Source organism: Thamnophis elegans, chromosome 1, assembly GCF_009769535.1.
Source record: "Thamnophis elegans isolate rThaEle1 chromosome 1, rThaEle1.pri, whole genome shotgun sequence".
In the NCBI taxonomy this organism is placed as follows: domain Eukaryota; kingdom Metazoa; phylum Chordata; class Lepidosauria; order Squamata; family Colubridae; genus Thamnophis; species Thamnophis elegans.
In genome coordinates this window covers 67,304,579-67,328,982 of record NC_045541.1, presented here as the reverse complement: position 1 = coordinate 67,328,982, position 24,404 = coordinate 67,304,579, and the positions used below count along the sequence as shown (strand labels likewise).

The window sequence follows — 24,404 nt, the reverse complement described above, 5'->3', positions numbered from 1 at the left end:
TTTGTCAAAAGACTAAGATGCTCTGTAAAATGAGCTGTAAAACTGGATTTTTGATATTCTGGCAATATTATCAAGAATTAAAATTGAGAATATATTTCTATATTGATCACCAAACAAGAAATGTAAATGACTGGATGAATATAAATAATCATAATCACCGCCCACCTGCATACAGACCCCCATTTTGAACTTCTTTTCAGACTTGGTCCTTAATTCTCTCTTTGCTTTGATAGATGGGTAAACAATCATTTTTACCATTATTTTAAGCTTGTGTAATTAATGTTTCATGTATATTTTATTATGCCAGTTTCTTTAAATAATAATTTGATAATAAAATTGCTTGCTTTGTTCTGTAGTAGACTTGGATTTTAGTAAAAGAAGGAGGAAAGGCAATTTTGGCATCACAGAATTATTTATAATTCCTAGCCACTTAAAATTTAATATGTCTTAGAAAGAAAGATGTTTTTTAAAAAAAGAATATATCTTTAACAGCTAATTCTAAAGCTGCCGCATTTTACAATGATAACTTGTCATTTTTCCTATGAAACATACATCTTTGCATATGTCTGCAAATGTCTTTGCATATGTCTGCTGCATTGGATGAACATTACCTGTTGTGACTCAGCAGCAGTCTTCTGTGAGTCTTTTCGGAATGCAAGATTAACGATGCAGCTGGGGCTCGTTAGTGGGGTTTTGGAGATAAAAGGACGGATGCTGCCACGCCCTAGTGGCAGAAGTCAACGTTCCATGGTTCATACAACATTGCTTGATCATCAGTCGTGGTTTATGTAAGATACACTTGGATAAGTGCTTGGTGTTTCCTGTAACCCTGATTCAAGGCTACACTTGGAGAAGTGCATTACTTGTAAGAGTTTTTGTTTGGTATTTGGTTATCTCGTTAGATACTTTATTTATGTTATTTTTGGGCTCACAGCCAGTCGGAGCTGAGAACCGATAAAAAGACTTCCTTTTAAGTTTGTCTGCTTGCCGTTTGTTAACGAGCCGTGAAGGGGGGACAGAACAATTACCATAGTGTTCTTTGTAACAAAAGATGTAGGCTTGAATCAAACTGTGCCCTTAATGAATGGAAATGGGTTTATAATTGAGCTAAAGAAGTTGATAATTTCTCTGAAATGCTTACCTACAACATGAATCAAATTCCACCATCCTGACCTTGAAAAACCAGCTTTTGAAAAACATTCTAGACTGCACTGAGAACAAGATAAAAGACATCACTGTTCTTTAAATAGGTTCATGTTCAGAGTTCATTGAATCGAGAGTAATAGATGATATTCCATCCAATATATTATCCCATTGTTGAAACCATGAAGATAAGATATATTTCTCCATTAATAAGTGAATATGATTGCTGGTCAATTATTTTTTAATTCTAGCACAAATGTTTGTTTGTTTGTTTGTTCATCAAATGTTTATAGCTGCCCATCTCACCAAAAATGAATCTGGGCAGTTGCACAAAGTTAATATGTGTTAACATATTATCTTATTATTAACATATGATCTTATTTGCCAATGAAATCTCAGTTCAAGAAACTAAATTCAGTCTACTAAACAGAACACCTCACACGTACAAAACTCACTCCACTTCATAGAAACAATAAAGAAACAAAACCTATAACCCAGCAACCTACTCGTGAGCTTCGATGTCATATCCCTCTTCACCCAAGTGCCTATTCAAGAAGCCTTGCAGCTATCCAAAACAAATACAGCCCCCCTAAGCACATCCTAGATCTGACCAACCACTGCCTAACCAACACATACTTCATCCACAATGGACAAAGATACAAACAGATAGAAGGAGCACCTATGGGATCACCCCTCTCACCCGTCATCGCAAACCTATACATGGAACATTTTGAAACCCATGCCTTAGATAAATCTGAACACAACTCAAACTCTGGCTCAGTTATGTAGATGATGCTTTTGTAATTTGGCCACATGGGAAGGAAAAACTAGACAACTTCCTCACACATCTCAACAGCCTACACCCCAAAATACAATTTACTATGGAAATAGAGCTAACAACCAACTTCCCTTTCTGGACGTCCTAATCTACAAAAAATCCAATGGCACCCTAGGACACCCCATCTACCGGGAAAAAACACACACCAACTGCTACTTAAACACACAATCCCATCACCACCCTGCACAGATCAACTCCGTAACCAAGACCCTCATCTCTAGAACCAAATGCCTAGCTGACAAAGACCACCTTAAAACTGAATAACACACTCTCACAAATGTATTAATTCCCAACAGATTCCAAAGAGACACAATTACCAACCTAATCCAAAAGGAGACACCCCCCAGGGAGACATAGAACAGGACAACGGCATCGCCCTCCTCCCTTACATCAAAGGCATCACAGATAAAATCAGCAAAATTCTTCACAAACACAATATCAAGACAACCTTCGGCACTGACCAAAAAATAGCCAACTAGCTAGAAAACCAAGGAGTCTATGAAATACCATGCAAAATCTGCCCAGCCACATACATTGGATAAACTAATAGGAGAATAAATGCACATATCGCAGAACATAAGAACGCAGTCAGAAAAGAAGAAAAAACTTCCTCCCTTTTCCAGCACCTTAAAGCAACAAGACATGAAATTAATTTTGAAGGAACCAAATTAATCTCCAAGACTGAACGCTTCAACAAGAGAATGATTATGGAAGCCATTGAAACACCCCCACAACAAGAATAAATGTGATGATACCTTCTACCTACCAAACATCTGGAAACTAGCCCTAGTCTACAAACGAGTCCCAGTCATGAAAACCAACACCGGACCCAGAACAACACAGGACGCCACCACCAATCCCCCTCACCAGACTTAAACCCAAACCCATCCCATAGATGAAATGCAACCACCATCCAGAAGCCAAAATAGGGTGGCATCACCAACTGCTGCACCCCCCTCCGACCCCCACACAAAGCAAACTGACACACACCATGAACACATGGCCAGACCGCAAACCTGGAGCCAAACCAAAGCCCGGGATGTTACATCACAGCCATCTGCTCAGTACATTACATCACAGAACTCAGGATGTTACAATGCAGCCAACCTCCCAGGATGTTGCAGCACAGGACTCAGGCTATCACTACACTAGAGCTCAGGATGTCATTACACAGCCCAATACCCAGGTCGTTACAACACAAAAGACTAATGGGCACACAGCTAGTACCTCAGCCACACAGGATGTTACAAAACAGCCAACTAATCTCCATACATCAACTCCAAACTAATCAAGATGTAACAACACAGCCAATCAACCCGCTTACAGCAACAAAGTCAGCACTCTACATGCACACACCAATATTTATAGAAAGACGGCAGCTCCGATCATGCTTTGCTCACACAAGCACGAAGCCGAAGGCACCAACCTGAAGTTGGCGAGTGGGACCTCATTTGCTTTTTCAGCTATCAGAGCAATCGCATCAACTTAATATAAGTTGTGGATGTTCCTGTCTTTCAACATTGATCTTGAAAAAGCAAATTCATCTTCTTCCAATCAACTGGAAACCTCCAGTTGCATTATAACTAAATTACCAATAACACTTCCTAAAAATGAAAACATGTCAGTAAAGTGAAATTACCCAGGATGATCTCACTTGTAGCCTCCATGTATTTAATACCAGTTGACCATGAGTTCTACCTGTCAGGGATCACACCTGTATATGATAGTATCTGGTCTTTGAAGAACTTCTCAGGCCAGATTTGAGACTGAAAAAACATATAAAGTAGCTGGTTTTTCTATCAATAGTTTGTGCCTGGATAGCACACTGGGTAGATATACAACTTCCCTGAGAACAGAATTCTCATTATCATGAGTTTTTTATATTTTGATTTAAATTTGAAGAATTGTTTCCAAATTAATATTTATCTTGCTCTTTCCCAAACTAAATGAACATAACCATATTTTATGCCAATCTTCATTCTCTCTGATGATATATAAGTATTCCCTACTACATTTTCTTTTCTGCTTCTTATTTTATTTCTTCAAATCATTTAGCATACTATTTCTTACTCCTTTTCTGCACTTTGTATAGCACTGCTTAGTCCAAAAGGGAATAGAACGATGGGTACATACATATACACAAATAAACGCACACACTCTCACATTTATTGGCAGACACAACAATTTCCAAGAACTTGGTAGCTGAGAATATCAGGGGATAATATCCCAGATGGCATCAAATAGCATTTAAGCTTTCTCCTTCTACTTGTACAATCTGAAAGTAAGGAAAGAAACACTTGCAGTATTCCTGGTAAGTTATTTATTAATAACAATTAAAACTAAAGTTAAAAATAAAAAATAAGTGGATTTCACATGTTTTACCATCATATAAGACATTTGTATTGAATTTGTATAAGAATTTGACACTAAAAATAACTTAGAATGCTTTGACTAAATGCCAATTAGCAACTGAGGCTAGCCAAAGTCAGATTCTTTCATAATACTAAAGTATTGAAATATTTATTGGGACTTAATTCCACACTTACATATTTTTGTGTAATTGTGTGATACAACTTTCACAGCAAATACGATTGACTTAACAACATACAGAATAGAATAGAATAGAATAGAATAGAATAGAATGGGGTGGGGTGGGGTGGGATGGGGTGGGGTGGGGTGGGGTGGGGTGGGGTGGGATGGGATGGGATGGGATGGGATAGGATAGGATAGGATAGGATAGGATAGGATAGGATAGGATAGGATAGGTTCGGATAGGATAGGATAGGATAGGATAGGATAGGATAGGATAGGATAGGATAGGATAGGATAGGATTCTTTATTGGCCAAGTGTGATTAAGGAATTTGTCTTTGGTGCATATGGTCTCAGTGTACATAAAAAGACAGGATACATTTGTCAAGAATCAGAAGGTACAGCACTTAATGATAGTCACAGGGTACAAATAAGCGATCAGGAAACAATATCAGTATAAATCATAATGATATAAGCAATAAAGTTACCATCCTGCAGTTATTGGTGGGAGGAGATGGGTGATAGGAAGGATGAGAAAACTAATAGTAATGCAGCCTTAGTGAATGGTTTGACAGTGGTGAGATAATTATTTGTTTAGCAGAGTGATGGTGTTCGGAAAAAAACTGTTCTTGTGTCTAGTTGTCTTGATGTGCAGTGTACAACTTTAATGTCAAGAACTCTTGCTTTCCATCTCAGCTAAAAGAAAACTTACCTTCAGATTGATTTTTGGATGTTCAAACTTGAATAATGTTGTTATGAGAATAAAATTTTAATAAATTTTCCTACAAATAGTAATCATTTTAAAGATCTAATTTTGCGTTTGAATATTGTAAACTATACAGGCAAAACCTTACTGCCTTACTGACTTTCATTGATGATATTTTATTATTATTATCATTATAATTACTAGTACAGTGTTTATAGTAACAATAATTCTGGTTCAGAATTGTTTTCAAATAAAACCTATACTGATGAAATAAACATACTGCTTCCTTTCCCAGGATATAAACAGAAGGGAATTCTGGATTCAACTCTTCTGGATCCAGCATCCATTGTGAAAAATCATGGATAAAGGAAATCAGTCTGTCATAACAGAATTCATTCTTATCGGATTCACAGATAATCCTAAAATGCACTTCAGTCTTTTTATCATCTTCTTCTTGGTTTATCTTTTTACAGTATTAGGGAATCTTGGGATGATTTTGTTGATCTGTGCTGAAACCCAGCTTCACAACCCCATGTATTTTTTCCTGGGTAACCTCTCCTTTGCTGATCTCTGTAACTCCTCAGCCATTGCTCCTAAAATGCTGGTTGATTTCTATGCTGAAATTAAAAAGATTTCATATAATGGTTGCATTACGCAACTGTTTGTATTTGCCTTGTTTGCAAATGTTGAGTGTCTTTTATTGGCTTTAATGGCCTATGATAGGTATGTGGCCATTTGCAATCCTCTTCTCTATTCAATCATAATGTCCAAAAGAACCTGTCAAGAATTGATGACTGTTGCGTACTTTATTGGGGTGGTAAATGCAATGATAAATACTTCTTGCACATTTCGACTGTCATTCTGCAGATCTAATATTATCAATCATTTCTTCTGTGATGAACCTCCACTGCTCATTCTGTCCTGTTCTGATACCTACATCAGTGAGATAGTGATATTTGCCTTTGTTGGGTGCATTGAAGGAATCAGCCTTGGAATGATTCTTGTATCCTATGCTTATATTTTGGGTACAGTTCTGAGAATGCACTCAGCTGAGAGTAGGTACAAAGCATTTTCCACCTGCACCTCTCACCTGACAGCTGTTGGGATATACCATGGGACAATACTCTTCATGTACTTTCGACCCAGCTCCAGCTATTCCATGGACCGAGACAAATGGGTCTCGTTGTTCTATACGGTTGTGATTCCCATGGTCAACCCTCTGATCTACAGCCTGAGGAACAAGGTGGTGAAAGATGCTGTGTCAAAATCTCTTGGCCATATAAGGGTTTGGAAAGGAAGAAATATTGTTTTATAATAACTGGAAAGTGTGTCCATTTAGGAAAATGATATACAAAAGGTTTAGCTAGATATCCCACCGTATGTTACAGATGATACACCAGTAGTGGCAGGTGACTAAAGAGACCAAAGAAATGGGAGTCTGTCTCAAAATTTGTACACCATTTGTATATGTCTGTGTGTATGTGCATTTTTAAAATCTAGCTAAAGACATAGCAAATATTTTAATTAAATTCTCAAAGAATTAAACAAGCAATTAAACAAACAATGTTTAATTTACCTTTATATAATCTAGTAATATATTTTGAAGAATGTTCTTTAGTTTGCCAAAATTAATTGTACTCTGTATACATGGATCTTGTTTTTTTGTACTTCTTTAATTCTTTTCTAATTAGTAAGCTTTGATGTCTTATGTATTTATTATTGGGATTTTACCATCTCTCCAAAATTTTACGCATATATCTTATATGATTCCAAAAACTGCTCATTTAACTGCAAAATCAGAAAATATAGCCAAACTGATCCATAAAAAGTAATATGAACAACTAAGTGGTTAATTAACGCTTCACCTTAAGTAATCATATATTCACTACATGTCAAAATATTATCCAAATAAGGATTTAATTCTCAATTTGTCTAGATTCTCATAACACAGGGAGACGTACGAGGGCCTTGAATTTGACACCCCTGTTCCATATCGTTTATTCATTGACTATCACTGAGTTAGATTCTGCCCACTCTTCCCCAGTTAAGATCCTTTTCATTACATGCGATATAATGAAGCATTCCAAAAATAAGTGACATTCAGAACTCTGCCAGATTACCAATCTTTCCATTTGCTAATAAGTCCTAATGCAAATCAACACAAAACTATATTTCTCTACATTTCACACCCCCATGTATTATTTCCTGAGTCACCTATGTTTCCTGGACATGTGCTATATCCAGTGGTGGGTTGCTTATCCCGTTCCAACTGGTTCAGTTGGAATGGGGCCGGTGGCGTCCTTGTGCATGCGCACAGTTCATGCATGCGTTGTAGCACCTGCGCGATGCTCCAGCTGCCCGCGGAGAATTGCGCAGGCGCTGTATGTGCCATCCAGCTGCTCGCGGAGAATCGCGCAGGCGCTGTATGTGCCATGCGCCTGCGTGGAAGTGCAGAAGCCTTCAAAGACCAGTAAGGAGTGCGGGCGGGCGGGTGGGCCCTTCGCCGTTCCCAGAAGTTACTTACTTCCGGGTTCGCCAACCAACCGGTTCACGGGGACCGCCATGAACTGGTTGAAACCCACCCCTGGCTATATCCCATAATCACCCCTCAAATGCTGTACAACCTCCTGGCAAATGACAAAACCATCTCCTTTGGCAGTTGTGTTGTGCAGATGTTCATTTCCCTGTCTCTTGGAAGTACCAAATTCATCCTGTTGGCTTTCATAACATATGACCCAGAGGTCGGATTCAGCAGGTTCTGACCAATTCTGGAGAACTGGTAGCAGAAATTTTGAGTAGTTCGGAGAACCAAAAAATACCACCTCTGGCTGGTCCCACCCCCATCTATTCTCTGCTTCCCAAGTCCCAGCTGATTGGGAGGGACTGGGGATTTTGCAGTATCCTTCCCCTGGAGTAGGGAGGGAATGGAGATTTTACAGTAACCTTCCCCTGCCACGCCCACCAAGCCATGCCATGGAGTGGTGAAATTCAATTTTTTTTAGTACCGGTTCTGTGGGCATGGCTTGTGGGCGTAGTGTGGCTTGGTGGGCATTGCTTGGTGAGCATAGCAGGGGAATGATACTGCAAAATCTCCATTCCCAACCCACTCTGGGGTTAGCCACAGGTGGCATTTGCCAATTCTCCGAACTACTCAAAATTTCTGCTACCAGTTCTACAGAACCTGTCAGAACCTGCTGGATTTCACCCCTGATGCCATGCCCACAGAACCACTAGTAAAAAAATTTGAATCCTACCACTGATATAAACCAGTACATGGCCATTTGCCATCCCTTGTAATTCAATGTTGTTATGAAACAATAGTTCTGTGTACAGATGGCCCTTGGATATTGGCTCTGTGGCCTCGTGCAGTCAGTGTTCACTCTGCAACTGCCATCTTGTGGGGAGAAAAGATAATGAACCATTTTTGGTTGTGAAATGTTAGCTGTTCAGCAGTTGGCTTGTTCAAACACAAGGGATGCTTTGATGCTAGGAGCAGGTATCCTCCTTCTGCTCACCCCTTTTTCCTGGTGCTGGTGTCTTTCATGTCCATTTTTTCAACCATTCTTCATATTAATTCAGCAGATGGAAAGCACAAGACTTTCTCCACCTGCTTAGCCCACATTATTTATTTATTTATGGCATCTATGGCATCTACAGAAGTCAAAATCACCATAATATGGAACCATAGGATTTCAATGGGAAAGATGTATAGAGCCATAGGATTTCAATGGGATAGGTGTAATAATTCAATATTTCTCAACCCAATTAGCTGTGGTGATTCTGTGCTATGGGACAACTATCTTTACCTATTTGTATCCCAGCTCCCACAATTCATCCGAGCAGAGAGGGCAAACTGTGTCATTGTTCTACTGTGTTTTCACACTGATGCTGAATCCCATGATCTACAGTCTGAGGAACAAAGTGGTAATAGGAGCCCTGGAGAAGGTTCCTGAAAAGAAAAGGAAAAGCAGAAGTATTCTATGGGTCTACTTTCTCTACTTTATCAATCCAACCTAATGTGAATATCACCAGAGGAAGTCCCTGTTAATCCTCCTTCAGTAAGAGAAATGGATATATTTGTTACAGAGCATTTTTGTGCTGATTTCCTTGGAATGTCTTCTCACAGGAGGTACCTGTGTTTCAGTAGTGAGTTTAAAAATTTTTTAGAACCTCTTCTATAGGTGTGGCCTGCTTTGTGGGAGTGGCTTGCTGGCCATGTGACTGGATGGGAGTGGTTTACGGCCATGTGACTGGGTGGGCATGGCCAACTTGTAAAATGTGGTTAACAACGCTCTTGCTTAGCAACCAAAATATTGGCTCAGAAACTCTGGCATTTGAAGCATGCAAGTCTTAAAGCTGTCAGGTTACAAGAGCCTTGCACCCCTAACCTTTTAGAAAAAAAAACCCAGGGGTGTTCAAACTTGGCAGCTGTAAGACTTGTGAACTTCAACTCCCAGAATTCCTCCCCTCACTCTTCATCTTGATGATGTGCAGATGGGCGGAGAGAGGGAGCTGGAACTGGTTCTAAACGGCACTGTAGATTTGTGGAACCTCTTCTATAGAAGAGGAATCCACCTCTGCTGTGTTTCCAGTGAGCCCAGGTCAAAACACAGATGCACACAGAACTTTAAGCTGGTTGACAAACTATTAAGCAACTAATGTTATTGTGTCATCTTTAGATTGTAGCTCCATTTCTTATATTCAGTTTTTAAATGTTGCATATACCTTTTTGAGATTCCTTTTTGCTGCAGCTCAGCTATTGCAGTAAATATAAAATACATTCATAAGAAGATTGTTCCATTATATATGTTAATTTGGTTAAATAAATAGTGTGATTATTATTGTTATTATTATTATTATTATTAATAATAATAATATAATTGATATTAATGCAATGAATTGGTTATTTCCTAAAATGATTTGTACCCAGACAGCACACTGTTCAATTGAAATTGGAAAATTTGTATGCTATACAATAAAATAAAATTAAAACTTGTTGCAAAAAAGTAGAAGAAGATTGTTCAATTTATAATTTCAGAGAGAGAAATTGGGGAAGTTAATTGGGGAAGATCATCTACTAACAAAAACTGCTCCAAAAATAGTAAGTTGGATATTTTCCCCAACACCAGCCAATCCTTATTATCCTTCTAATGACTCTATTCTAACACCACTGTTGGGTGGTAAGTTCTTTATTATGCATGTGTAATGTGTGAGAAGCAAAGTGATTGACTGAGCCCTCCAGCTTCACTATACTTCATTTCCATCACATCCACCACATCACCATCAATGACAATCCCGACCCAGGAATAGGGCAAGTATGACTATAGAATTCTGGACCTCTACACATAGTCTTGTTGATGTATGTCAAACTATCATCTAAACAAATTACCATAGCATAATATACATATATCATTAAAGACATGATAAACTTACTTGAGAGACCGCCTGCTGCCAATTACCTCCCAAAGACCCATTAGATCACACAGATTAGGCCTCCTCCGGGTTCTGTCTACTAGCCAATGTCATCTGGCCACTACCCGGGGGAGGGCCTTCTCTGTGGCGGCTCCGGCCCTTTGGAACGAGCTCCCCGCAGAGATTCGGACCCTCACTTCTCTCCAGGCCTTCCGAAAAGCCGTTAAAACCTGGCTGTGTTGGCAGGCCTGGGGTCGATGAGTTCCCTTCCCCTCTCGAAACGTGTGGCTGTTGGTTGTTTTAAATGCCCTGTACTTTTTGTTGAAGTTTTTGTGTTTCCCTTCCCTTCCTTGGGTTTGTGCGCCGCCCTGAGTCCCGCCGGGAATAGGGCGGCATATAAATAAAATGAACCTGAACCTGAACCTGAACCTAAACCGAGACTAGAAGCATGCAGTACTAATACAAAGATTATCTTACCCTTCTAAGAAAGAAAATAAGAAACAGAATGGGTTCTATAGAGATTAAAGTACAAACACCAAAATAGACTTAATACTTTTTTTAAAAAATCAGCACTGCTTACATGCTGCCATAAATCATATTTCTTACTTGGCTGGCAAGTATGCTGAAAGAATAAATTATAATTTATTGTCCACTTTCATTCTTAAAAATGTTCCCAGAATAAAGAATAAAATAAAAAGCCTGATCAGGTTAGTTTCCTGCTTTGAGGAATACCTTTCATATAGACAAATTCACTTCCCTCCAATTTTAAACAGAGTAACACATTAGATGATATGCTTAGATAAAATGCTTCAGTTTGTCAGCCTTCATAAACATCTCATGCACTTTAAGAAAGCCATCTCCAGTGCCTGCGTCCTTCTCAAGACATTTTTGACTTCCTTGTTCCTCAGGCTATAGATCAAAGGATTCAGCATTGGAATCACTATGGTATAGAAGACGGAGGCCCATTTATCCTGACCCAGAACGTAGCTGGAACTTGGGCGCAGATACATAAAGACAGATGTTCCATAGAAGATGGTTACAGCTGCCATGTGAGAGGCACATGTTGAAAAAGCCTTTTGTTTCCCCTCAGAAGAATTAATCTGCAGAATTGCTGTCAAAATGAATGCATATGACACCATAATTTCTGTTGAAGTAAATATACCCAGAATTGTTGCAAAAATGAAGAGCACCATTTCGTTGATGCTTGTGTCACTACAAGAAAGAGACAGCAAAGGGGGAACATCACAGAAAAAATGGTTGATGACATTAGAGCCACAAAAAGAGAGCTGAAAGGTAGAAACTGTTTGTGTCACTGCATTCACCAAGCCAATAAGATAAGATCCAGCCACCATCACAGTGCACACTTTGGGAGACATGGTAACCACATAGAGGAGAGGATTACAGATAGCCACGTACCGATCATACGCCATCACTGCCAGGAGGATACACTCAGTACTTGCACAGAAAATGAAAATATACATCTGTGCAGCACAATTAGCATATGAAATGCTTTTCTTGTCTGCCAGTATGTTAGCTAGCATTTTAGGGGCAATGGCTGAAGAATACCCAAAATCTAAGAAAGACAAATGACTGAGGAAGAAATACATAGGGCTCTGGAGCTGAGAACTTATCCTGATTAATATGATCATCCCCAGATTGCCAGTCAGTGTAATTAAATAGATAATTAGTATCACAATAAAAGAGAGCAGCTCCATCTTTGGACTATCCACTAAACCTACAAAAACAAATTCAGTCATCTTTGTGTGGTTTTCTTCAATCATTTCTTGTCAGTAATTAAAAACTGTTGAAACACTAGAATCTGTTTCTTCAATGGCATCAGATCTGTAATATATAAAAAAGGATATTTTATAAGGATCCGTATCTTGACCAAGGCTCTGCAGATGAAGCTTCTTAGCTGCCACTGCTAACACAAAACATTAGGATGTATAATGAATCAAAGCAAAGACCTTTAGACTTAATCATGAGGAAAATATTCCTCAACAATCCTTTTTCTGATATATTCCCCATGATACTGTTTTTGTCTTATCTCCAACCCATACCACAGGCAACATTAAGCTTGCCTTTACTTTTCTGCTCTTAAAAGAGTATTTTCCTCTGAAGCAGGAAGCATGATAATTTTTACTGCGGATACAATCTAAGACACTTCATTGATCATTCAATGGGTGGTGAAGCCAAGTAACTCTTAGATGATGGATCCACGCTTGGCAGGTGAGGTTCCTAAGCACCTACTGATCATTCTAGGCTGATACAGTCATACCATTCTCCTGCCAGTGCCTGGGTACTATTCTCCAAGGACTTTTTGATTGGGAAGAAGGAGTGTGTGGTACTTTCAAACTGCACTCTCCCCAAACTGAACCAGAAGTCTTGGCTTTGAAAGAGGGTCCATCACAGGAGGAAGCCTGAGAAATGAATCCAGTTTTGTTTCTGCTGTGTCATCCACAGCGATGATCTGCGGTGAGGTTTATTTTGAGCACACATTTAATGCTGTGTGGCACATATCCTAACGTAGCCTCAAAATAAACCCGATAATAGCTACCTGGCAGTGGCAATGGAAGACAACTGCTCAGCTGTTAGCCAAACTCATTGCCAATGCACCAACTCAAAACACTTGCAAGCCAAAATGAATTTTGACAGATGGTTACACTTGCCATTCAATCTACCTGTAAAACCTCAATTTTCCCCAGTAGAGTCTCAGCCTTTGTAAAGATTATGATTCATGATGCTTGGTGGGAAGGATGGGATATAAAGCCAGAGGAATTCACCAGTCCATTTCCTTAACTATTCTAGTAAAGCAGATACCCATGAGATACTCAGGTTATGAGGACAATAGCAATTAATAATCAGAAGCATCCTATTTGCACTGAATTTTATAGCAACTTTTCTGTCCAGATCTTCTGTAGCGGTCCTGTGCATGTATTCTTTTCAATAGAATTTTGGGCAAGTAATTTCAGATAAGGGAATTCTTACACTTAACATCAACATAAAATCCATTTTGCTTCTGCTTGTAGTATGGCTTCCTAGACACACAATGATGAAACAGACGTATGTATAGCAAACCTTTCAAAGTGGATCCATTTAGAAAGGACGGTCCTATGATTTACACACAGGTGAATTGGGAAGATTGAGATTAGACCATTAAAATCTATGCAAGTGTCTTAAAAGCAATTTCATAATAAGTGCAAGTCAACTTGGATTAATCAAGAGCAGGTCTTGCCATTCTAACGTATCAATTTTGGACCAGTTACTTCCTTGGAAAATTGTGTAGTAGATATATCATGATTTCAACAAAAAAATGGCAAAACATCCCATGACATTCTGATTTACAAGCTAGGAATTGAAAAGATTGAAAGCATTTTCAGATACCTCAAATTATCTGGAGACAGCTCTTCTTGTCCAAACCAAATAATGGTAGAAATATTCTGAAATGTAACAAAGATCTTCTATAGTTAGATTAGTTCAGTGGATCATTGAGATATCCTTCATATCGAAGATCTTTATGATCCAAACAACTGATTCCCTGGTGGTAACCATCAACTATTTTTTTAAGTTTATTATCAAGGGTAATAGCTACTTCTACTGTTGCTAAATGAATTTTCAAAGGAATAGGGGGAAAATCTTCTAATTGCTTGTATTCACCTGTGTGTGGCATATGTGTTTGTGTGTGGGGGTCTATTAAGTTTACAGTAAATAGATCTACAGAGATAACATCCAGAAATGCTTTAAAGACTTCATTGATTCTTCATTGATTGATTGTTTGATTATGTGTCATAAGGCAGTGTCAACTCTTAGCAACCACATAGGTAGAGCTTCTCCAAAATTATTTGTCCTGACTTAGTTTTTAGGTTTAGGTTTTCCAGTAGTACATCTATAACCAGTATAATCAAATTGATCCACTTGGCTCATTTCTTTCTTTCCTTTCCTTCCATGTTTCCAAACCCTCTGAACTGATTTGTTGCACTATTCATTTGTTTGTTTTCTTACCTATCCACGGTATTCTCAGGAATCTTCTCCAAAATCAAAATTCAAAAGTAGAAACATTCCTTGTATGCTACTTCTTCAAAGTCCAACCTTCACCTCCATAAAGTGTCACAAAAAATATTAAATGCATGATTCTGATCTTTGTAGGTATAAGCATACTGAATAATTTATCCAAGGCCTTCCATGCTACCTTACATAGTGCTAGTTTGTGATATATTTCTAAATTGCTGGTTCTTTTATTATTAATGGTAAATCCTAAAAGATAGAATCTATCAATCAAGTCAATAACTTTATTGTCAAGTCTAAATTTTACTGTACCAGATGTCATTAGTTTGTTCTTCTTTATCTTTAATCTTAGTCCCATTTTTTTTACGGTGCTTCTTAACTTTTACATACATACATACATACATACATACATACATAAATACGTTGTTGTTGTTGTTGTTGTTGTTGTTGTTGTTGTTGTAGACTACCATTTGCCGTTTCAGATATCAGAGCAATTGCATCAACTTAATACAAGTTGTTGATGTTCCTGTATTTCAACATTGAAATTATATATTATAACTAAATTACAAATAACACTTCCTAAAAAATGAAAACATGTCAGTAAAGTGAAATTACCCAGGATGATCTCACTTGTAGCCTCCATGTATTTAACACAGGTTGGCCATGAGTTCTACCTGTCATGGATCACACCTGTATTTTATAGCATTTTCCCAAGAACTTCCCAGGCCAGATTTGAGGCTGAAAAAACATATAAAGTATCAACAGTTTGTGCCTGGATAGCACACTGAGTAGATATGCAACTTTCCTGAGAACAGAATTCTCATTATCATGAGATTATTATATTCCGATTTAAGTTAGAAGAATTTTTTCCAAATTAATATTTATCTTGCTCTTTCCCAAACTAAATGAACATAACCATATTTTATGCAAATCTCCATTCTCTCTGATGATGTATAAGTATTTACTTGTTTATTATAAACAATGTATGTAGTTAAATCCTGTAATTGAGGACCTAAGAAATAGGTGAGTAAGATTCAGTTGTGATTAAGGTTTTGGATTATAATTGGAAGACCATGGTGGTTCACAGACTGATACTGAGTCAGTCTTTACTCTTAGCCTGATCATAGGACTGGTGTTCTGTGAAGCAGATGCAATGGAGAGAAGAATGAGGGCAATGCAAAGCTTTGAAGGAGTTCTTTGTACACAAGCTTTATGGAAAGCATTCCTCTTCGACTGGTTTGTAAGTTATTCCTTTGCAGATGGTTTATATTTAAAAAATTGTCCTTCCTGTCTTAACAGCAAAGCAGGCATAATGCTGCCATCTGCACCTATGAAATTGTGTGTGTGTGTGTGTGTGTGTGTGTCTGTGTGTCTGTGTGTGTGTGTGTGTGTGTGTGTTCCAGCATAACTCTGGAATGCCTCAAACAATTTCAACCAAACTTGGTACACAAATGACTTACTCTCTGGAAAAAAATATTGTTGGGTAAGACACCCCTAACACCCTTCAGAGTGTGTGTTCTGTTAAGATACAGCCTGTTGTGCCATACTGTCATACTGACTTCTACTGTACAGCACAGTGGAGTTGCCATGGTAATGGCTTCACAGTGCTCCACAAGGGGGCTCCCTCTGGTATGGGGGGAAAGCCAACATTAGAAATTACATTTGGTCCAGACATTTTTCCCCTATAAATAAATACCTGGGCAATGCCAGGTTATTGGCACTAGTGAACAATAAATATAGTGAGACAGTCTGCACTTGTACTTTTTGACTGGGAATTCCTTAATGTCAAATGTTCTCAGTTGAATAAGAGGATGATATAAATGTAAGGAACCAGAGAATAACAGAGCAAAGTTCTAGTTCACTCAAGGAATGAAGAGATGGAGGATAAACACATGATCCTTCACCTTGGGAAGAAGCACACATCCCTGACATTTTCAGAGATATGCATCAGGCAGTCTCGTCACAGAAGATTTGTGCTGTAGGGTGTACCTTTACCCAGATGAAGCTGTAACTGTTTGTCAGGATTTTGACTGAAAGGATACTAAGGTGACAATGAGCAACATTTTTTTTTAGAGTATTTTATTAAGATTTATAGGCCGCCCTTTTCCCTGAGGGGACTCAGGGCGGCTTACAATCATTAGGGAGGGGGTACAATACAAAATAAACAATATATAAACAAAATAAAGTAGTAAAAACACAACATGCATTCTACATTCAACACTCGGGTGGGGCAAATTAAGGACTTATCCCCAGGCCTGTTGGGAGAGCCAGGTCTTGAGGGCTGCGCGGAAGGCCTGGACGGTGGTGAGGGTGCGTATCTCGACGGGGAGATCGTTCCACAGGGTCGGAGCTGCAACAGAAAAGGCTCTCCTCCATGTAGTCGCCAGTCGACATTGACTGGCGGATGGAATTCGGAGGAGGCCCAGTCTGTGCGATCTTATCGGTCGGAGGGAGGTAATCGGCAGAAGGCGGTCTCTCAAGTACTCAGATCCACTACCATGAAGGGCTTTAAAGGTGGTCAACAGCACCCTGAAGCGTACCCGGAGATCAACAGGTAGCCAGTGCAGCTCGCGGAGGATGTGTGTTATGTGGGCGAACCACGGTGCGCCCACTATCACTTGCGCGGCCGCATTCTGAACTAACTGCAGTCGCCGGATGCACTTCAGGGGCAGCCCCATGTAGAGCACATTGCAGTATTCCAGCCTAGAGATCACAAGGGCTCGAGTGACTGTTGTGAGAGCCTCCCGGTTCAGGTAGGGTCGTAACTGGCGGACCAGGCGGACCTGGGCAAATGCCCCCCTGGTCACAGCCGACAGATGATGATCGAGAGTCAGCTGTGGATCCAGGAGGACTCCTAAGTTACGAACCCTATCTGAGGGGTATAAAATTTGACCCCCAGCCTGATAGATGGAACATTAGCCAAATTGTTGGGAGGGAAACACAACAGCCACTCGGTCTTGTCCGGGTTGAGTACCAGTTTGTTAGCGCTCATCCAGTTCTTAACGGCCTCCAGGCCCTGGTTCATCACGTCTACCGCTTCATTGAGTTGGCACGGGGAGGACAGATACAATTGCGTATCGTCCGCATATTGATGGTATTTTATCCCGTGCCTCCGAATGATCTCGCCCAGCGGTTTCATGTATATGTTAAATAGTAGGGGGGATAAGACCGAGCCCTGCGGCACCCCATATTTTAGGGGCCTCAGGGACGATCTCTGCCCCCCTACCAACACCGACTGCGACCTGTCCGAGAGGTAGGAGGAGAACCACTGCAAAACAGTGCCTCCCACCCCCACCTCCCGCAGTCGTCGCAGAAGGATACCATGGTCGATGGTATCGAAAGCCGCCGAGAGGTCAAGGAGAACCAGGATGGACGCATGGCCTCCATCTCTGGCCCTCCAGAGATCATCGGTCAATGCGACCAAAGCGGTTTCTGTGATGTAACCGGGTCTGAAGCCGGACTGGAAGGGGTCAAGGTAGCTAGCTTCATCCAAGGCCCATTGAAGCTGGAAGGCCACCACCTTCTCAACAACCTTCCCAACAAAGGGAAGGTTGGAGACAGGACGGTAGTTATTTAAAATGGCTGGATCCAAGGATGGTTTCTTCAGGAGGGGTCTCACCACCGCCATTTTTAGTGCGGCGGGGAAGTGCCCCTCCCGAAGGGAGGCGGTTACGACCGCCTGGATCCAGCCACGTGTCACCTCACTGCTGTTGGCAACCAGCCAGGAGGGACACGGGTCCAGAATACAGATGGAGGCACTCACAGCTCGAATGGCCTTGTCCACATCCCCAGAGGCAACATCCTGAAACTCAACCCAGAGATGGTTTGCCAAGTGATCCTCTTGTGTCCCGGCTGGATCTGCTGCGGTGGAGTCCAAGTCCGACCGAAACCGAGCAACTTTGTCCGCTAAGAATTGGGCATAATCCTCAGCTCTACCCTGCAAGGGTTCCCCCGTATCCCTCCTATTTAGGAGGGATACGGGTTATCCTAAACAGGGCGGCTGGGCGGGACTCAGCGGACGCAACCAAGGTGGCAATATGAGATCTTTTTGCTGCCCTAAGTGCCCTGATGTAATCCTTGGTGCAGGTTGTTAATAGTGCTCGGTTCGACTCGGACTTATCGGACCTCCACAAGTGCTCTAGGCGTCTCCTCCAGCGCTTCTTCTCCCGGAGCTCCTTGGTGAACCAAGGAGGTCTCCGGGATCCGCTGACCCGGAGGGGCCGTAGTGGCGCAATCCGGTCAAGAGACTCCGATGCTGCCGAGTACCAGGCAGCAGCCAGAGTCTCTGCCGAACTGTGGGCGAGAGTATCAGGAATAACCCCAAGCTCCGTCTGGAACCTCAAGGGGTCCATCAGTCGCCTGGGGCGGAACCACCTGGTCTGTTCCTCCTCCCTACGGTGGGGGTTTGGCCTCCGGAAGTCAAGCCTCAGTAGGCAGTGGTCTGACCACGACAGGGGTATGGTCTCATTTCCCCTCAGACCAAGATCACACATCCACTGCTCCGAGAGAAATACGAGGTCGAGCATGTGACCCGCTGAGTGGGTTGGGCCCCGAATTACCTGGGTCAAGCCCATGGCTGTCATGGAAGCCATGAACTCCTGCGCCCCATCAGAGTGTTCACCGAGCGATGGCAAATTGAAGTCCCCCAGAACCATAAGCCTGGGGAACTCAATTGCCAGCTCGGCTACTGACTCGAGGAGCGAGGGGAGGGCTGCTGCAACGCAGTTGGGAGGCAGGTACGTTAGCAGCAGACCCACTTGACCCTTGAGGTCCAACTTCACCAGCAGAGTCTCACACCCGACAAGCTCCGGAGCAGGGACCCTACGAGGTACTAGAGACTCCCGGATAACAATAGCCACACCGCCACCCCTTCCCTGGGCTCTCGGCTGATGAAGCACCTGAAATCCTTCTGGGCACATCTCTGCAAGGGGGACTCCTCCTTCTGTGCCCAGCCAGGTTTCAGTAATACATGCCAGGTCTGCCCTCTCGTCAAAAATTAAGTCCCGGACGAGAGGAGCCTTGTGAACAACAGACCTGGCATTTAGCAACAGCAGCCTGAGACCAGGGTCCTGATTACTCACGCCATCTGGCCTTGGAGTGGGACTCATAGGGCCGGAAGGAGGGATCTCTGTAATATAGCGAACCCTCCTTCCCCAGTAATGGCCAGCCCTAAAGTCCCCGCCGTATCTGCCTCTCCCTGTAGTGACCGTTATGCTCCGACCCACTCCCGTATCCCTGGTCCCCCCAGCCACCCCAATGACCCCAGTGTTCCCCAGCAGGTCCTCCGAGGCACTCATACTCATTCACTCACCCAAGCAGTCTCCACACCGTAATTAAAACACAAAATACAGCAGATAAGTCAATAAAAGTGGAACCATTCGCTCAATCACATGCGTATCCCATGCATATCCCATACAAAGGAAGAAAGAGAAGAAAAAAAGAAAAAGAAAAGAAAAGAAGAGAAAAAAGTTGCGCAGTTACTTAAAAGGTGCAAATTCTGGGAAAGTCCAAAAGAAAGTCCAGAGTGGTTGAGGGAGGGGGAGGGCAGTTGGACATTCTGCAGTTGGATAACATCAAGCATGGAGAAGTAAAAACTATTGTCAGGCGAGAGTACACCAACAGAGTTAGGAAAATTTTGAAATCTAAATTGAATGGCGGAAATACAATCAAGGCCATAAATACCTGGGCAATACCAGTTATAAAATACACAGCTGGTATAGTTAACTGGACACAAGCTGATTTGGACCTTTTGGACTGAAAAACCAGGAAACTAATGACAATGCACTACAGTTTACATCCCCGTGGTGACACTGATAGATTATACCTGCCCCGAAAATCAGGTGGCAGAGGATTATTACAAGTGAAGCAAACAGTTGAAGAAGAAAAACATGCACTGGCTGATTATTTAAAAGAAAGCCAAGAACATCTATTAATTGAAGTAAAGAACAAAAATCTATTGAAGGTCCAACAGACGAAACAAGAATACAGAAAAGATGTGATAAAATCAAGAATGGAGAGTTGGCAGAAAAAAGCATTGCATGGCCAATTTCTGGAAAAAATAAAAGATAAAGTGGACAGTGAAAAAACTTGGTTATGGTTAACAGCAGGTACATTAAAGAAAGAAACAGAGTCACTAATCCTGGCTGCGCAAGAACAAGCTATCCGCACAAATGCCATTAAGGCCAAAATCGAAAAATCCTCTGATGATGCCAAATGCAGACTTTGCAAGGAAGCTGATGAAACTGTTGATCACATACTCAGCTGCTGTAAAAAAAATTGTGCAGACTGATTATAAATTGCGGCACAATTCAGTAGCACAAATGATCCATTGGAATTTGTGCAAAAATTATAATATTAAAACAGCAATAAACTGGTGGCAACATAAGACTGAAAAAGTCACTGAAAATCAGATGGTCAAGATCTTTTAGGATTTTCGCATACAAACGGACAAAATACTGGCGCATAATACACCAGACATCACACTGGTTGAGAAAAATAAGGTTACAATCATAGACATCGCAATACCAGGTGACAGCAGGGTCAACGAGAAGGAATATGAAAAAATCACGAAATACCAGGACTTAAAAATCAAAATTCAACGATTATGGCACAAACCAGCATTGGTAATTCCAGTGGTAATTGGCACACTGGGTGCTATTCCAAAAGCACTGGAATTACATTTAAAACCGCATTGCTTGGATCTGCACGCATATTACAAAAATACATTATGACGTCCTAGGCCCCTGGGTGGGGCCCGACTAGTAATCAATGCCAAATCTGGCGAAACAACTGGCCACTGTGATACAATTGTGTTGTTCAGTGGTGGGTTTCAAAAATTGTTCGAACCTACTCTGTGGGTGTGGCCTCTTTGTGAGAGTGGTTTGCTGCCCATGTGACCGGATGGGAGTGGCTTGCCACCCATGTGACTGGATATGAAGATGCCGACGACACTTGTCAGAACCACCTTAAATTACCTCACACACAGCACTGGCATGCATAAGAATATGATGTAAACTTTTTTTTAAAAGGCATCTTTGGTTTGCATTAAAACAACTTCAACACACAATGTTCTGATTGCACCACAAATGCAGTAGTCATCCTTACCTTTCACAGAGGCACTGAGTTTTATAAATATGAGCATGATAGTGTAGAATAATCATATCCAAGGACCAGTGGTGGGTTTCAAAAATTTTTGGAACCTCTTCTGTAGGTGTGGCCTCCTTTCCAGGTCCACTGGTGGAACCTCTTCTAACTGGTTCAGTAGATTTGACGAACCGGTTCTACCGAATAGGTGCGAACTGGTGGGAACCCACCTCTGGTGTTGTTGCGAATAATAATAATAATAATAATAATAATAATAATAATAATAATACTCCGCCGTTGCCGGTCCCAAGCCCGGATGAGAAAGGAGGAGGGTTGGGGTCAGGTTGGCATCTGGTCCTGTAAAAAAAAACCCGCCAACCCATACAATATGGTGAAAAAAACAAATAAGAATTCCATACTGCATCGGTCATCGCGCGGGTTAACAACGGCCGCAGTGGATGTTGGGGTCCCTGGACATCCGTCGACAAGTGGGCTACAAGTGGACCAGCCAACAAAACGACAAAAATATAGTGCAGATGAAAACCGTGCCATAATGGCCTGTTACTACAACTCAGAGCCAGAAAAAAGAGGCTATTTAAAGCGAATGTATGAATTATGGAAACAACAATATCCAGATTCAAATGTTAGTGAACAACGACTAGCAGATCAAAGGCGATTTATTATACGGAATAAAGTGTTTAGTGAAGTTGAACATGAGGAAATTCAGGCAAATTGCAAAACCCAAAAAACAATATCACAAGCGGAAATAACTGATATTCAAGACACAACTAAAGACATTATAGTAGAACTCCCAGAAGAAGCTCTCGGGGAAGAAATAACATCACCACCATTAGAACCAATTATCACTGAACCAACTGATGAACTAACTCAAAAACAAAAAGAATTGAAGGATAATATCATGGAGCATTTTCTGCTTAATGAGGAAAGGCAACGTTTACCAACACTAAAAACTGTGCCTAAGAAAATTTTGGCCCCTATCATGAAAATGGTTAATGCAGTGTTTTCAACAATTGAACCAGGATCCATCTTGGAAACAAACCAGTTAATGTACAGCGCAGCTGTAATAGTCACTAATGAACTAGGCATTAAAATTAAAGTACCTAGTCACACAACAGAAAAAGCATCAAAGCCAAAGTGGAAAATCCGTTTAGAACAAAAAATCAAAAAATTAAGGGCAGATGCTAGTAACTTAAAGAACATGCATGAGCAACGACTTAAAAACAACAAAATCATAGATCGGCTAATCAGAAGATATAGATTGGATACAAGAAACATCAATGAAGCTGTAGAGATTGTAAAACAGCAGATAACAGCAACAGCTAGAAAAATTGAAAGATATGAGGCACGAATCATCCAATATAAACAAAATCAGCAATTTCGATCAAACCAACGGCGTTTTTATCAAAGTCTTAATGTGAATGATGACACCAAAAGTGAAAAACCAGAAAAAGAGGCCACAGTTGAATTCTGGAAAGAATTGTGGGAAAGTGCAAAGGACTACAATAAGGAAGCAAAGTGGATACATGACTTTGAGAAAAGCATTGGCAACAAACAAATGCAAGTATTAGAAATAACAACTGAGATGGTCAAAAATCGAGTTAAAAAGGTAAAGAATTGGACATCACCTGGAAAGGACCAATTACATGGTTTCTGGCTTAAATATCTGACCAGTTTACATGCAATATTGGCCAGGCAACTGAATGAAATTTTACAAAAGGGCCAAATTGATGAATGGCTGACAACTGGAAAAACATACTTGATTCAGAAAGATGCAACTAAAGGAACAACACGTGAAAACTACAGACCATGCTTGCCAACAACCTTCAAATTACTCACAGGCATTATTGCAGATAACATGATGGATTATTTGGAAACAAATAACATCTTGCCAGTAGAGCAAAAAGGCAACAAAAGAAGGAGCAGAGGGCACAAAAGATCAGCTTCTAATTGATAAAATGATATTAGAAAATTGTAAGAACAGAAAAACGAACTTGAATATGGTCTGGATTGATTACAAAAAGGCATTTGACTCACTGCCACATAGTTGGATCATAAAATGCTTAGAAACAACTGGCATTAACAAAAATATTACATCCTTTACTGAAAAGGCGATGAAACAATGGAGAACTGAGCTGGCAGTAGGGAATGAGATCTACGGAATGGTTAATATCAAGCGAGGAATTTTCCAGGGTGATTCACTTTCACCTCTTCTCTTCATCATCGCAATGATCCCACTATCAGTAATCTTAAAAAAAAATGAAATTAGGCTACCAAACAGCCAAAGAAGCTGAAAAAATTTCACATTTACTATATATGGATTATTTGAAACTCTATGGAAAGTCAGAAATAGAAATCCAATCATTGACAAACACAGTCCGAGTATTCAGCACCGATATATCAATGCAGTTTGGCATGGAAAAATGTGCCACTGTATCCATAAAAAGGGGCAAAATCACTGCATGTGAGGGAATTGAAATGCCCAATGGCCAATTAATTAAATGCAAAGAAAATGAAGCCTACAAATACTTAGGCATTCTGCAGTTGGATAACATCAAGCATGGAGAAGTAAAAACTATTGTCAGGCGAGAGTACACCAACAGAGTTAGGAAAATTTTGAAATCTAAATTGAATGGTGGAAATGCAATCAAGGCCATAAATACCTGGGC

General features: G+C 40.7%; 2 protein-coding genes across 2 annotated transcripts; one reads left to right on the top strand and one right to left on the bottom strand.

Annotated features, from left to right (window-relative positions):
• The first annotated feature begins 5,575 nt into the window (after positions 1–5,575).
• LOC116504832 (olfactory receptor 1019-like) lies at positions 5,576–6,532 on the top strand. Its single transcript, XM_032212047.1, has one exon. It carries the CDS (start codon positions 5,576–5,578, stop codon positions 6,530–6,532), a length of 957 nt encoding a protein of 318 aa, XP_032067938.1.
• Positions 6,533–10,739: 4,207 nt separating this feature from the next.
• Positions 10,740–12,410, bottom strand: LOC116512510 (olfactory receptor 1019-like). The gene is made up of 2 exons (XM_032223043.1): positions 11,514–12,410; positions 10,740–10,766 (listed from the first exon to the last, which is right to left on the bottom strand). The coding sequence occupies exons 1-2, from the start codon at positions 12,408–12,410 to the stop codon at positions 10,740–10,742; spliced, it is 924 nt and encodes a 307-aa protein (XP_032078934.1).
• Between the last annotated feature and the right edge of the window lie 11,994 nt (positions 12,411–24,404).

Coding starts and splice junctions, on each gene's coding strand:
- LOC116512510 (XM_032223043.1), bottom strand. CDS start 12,410: ATGATTGAAGAAAACCACACAAAGATGACTGAATTTGTTTTTGTAGGT. Junction 10,767..11,513: donor GGAACAAGGAAGTCAAAAAT/GTCTTGAGAAGG, acceptor GCCACAGAGAAG/GCCCTCCCCCGGGTAGTGGC.
- LOC116504832 (XM_032212047.1), top strand. CDS start 5,576: ATGGATAAAGGAAATCAGTCTGTCATAACAGAATTCATTCTTATCGGA.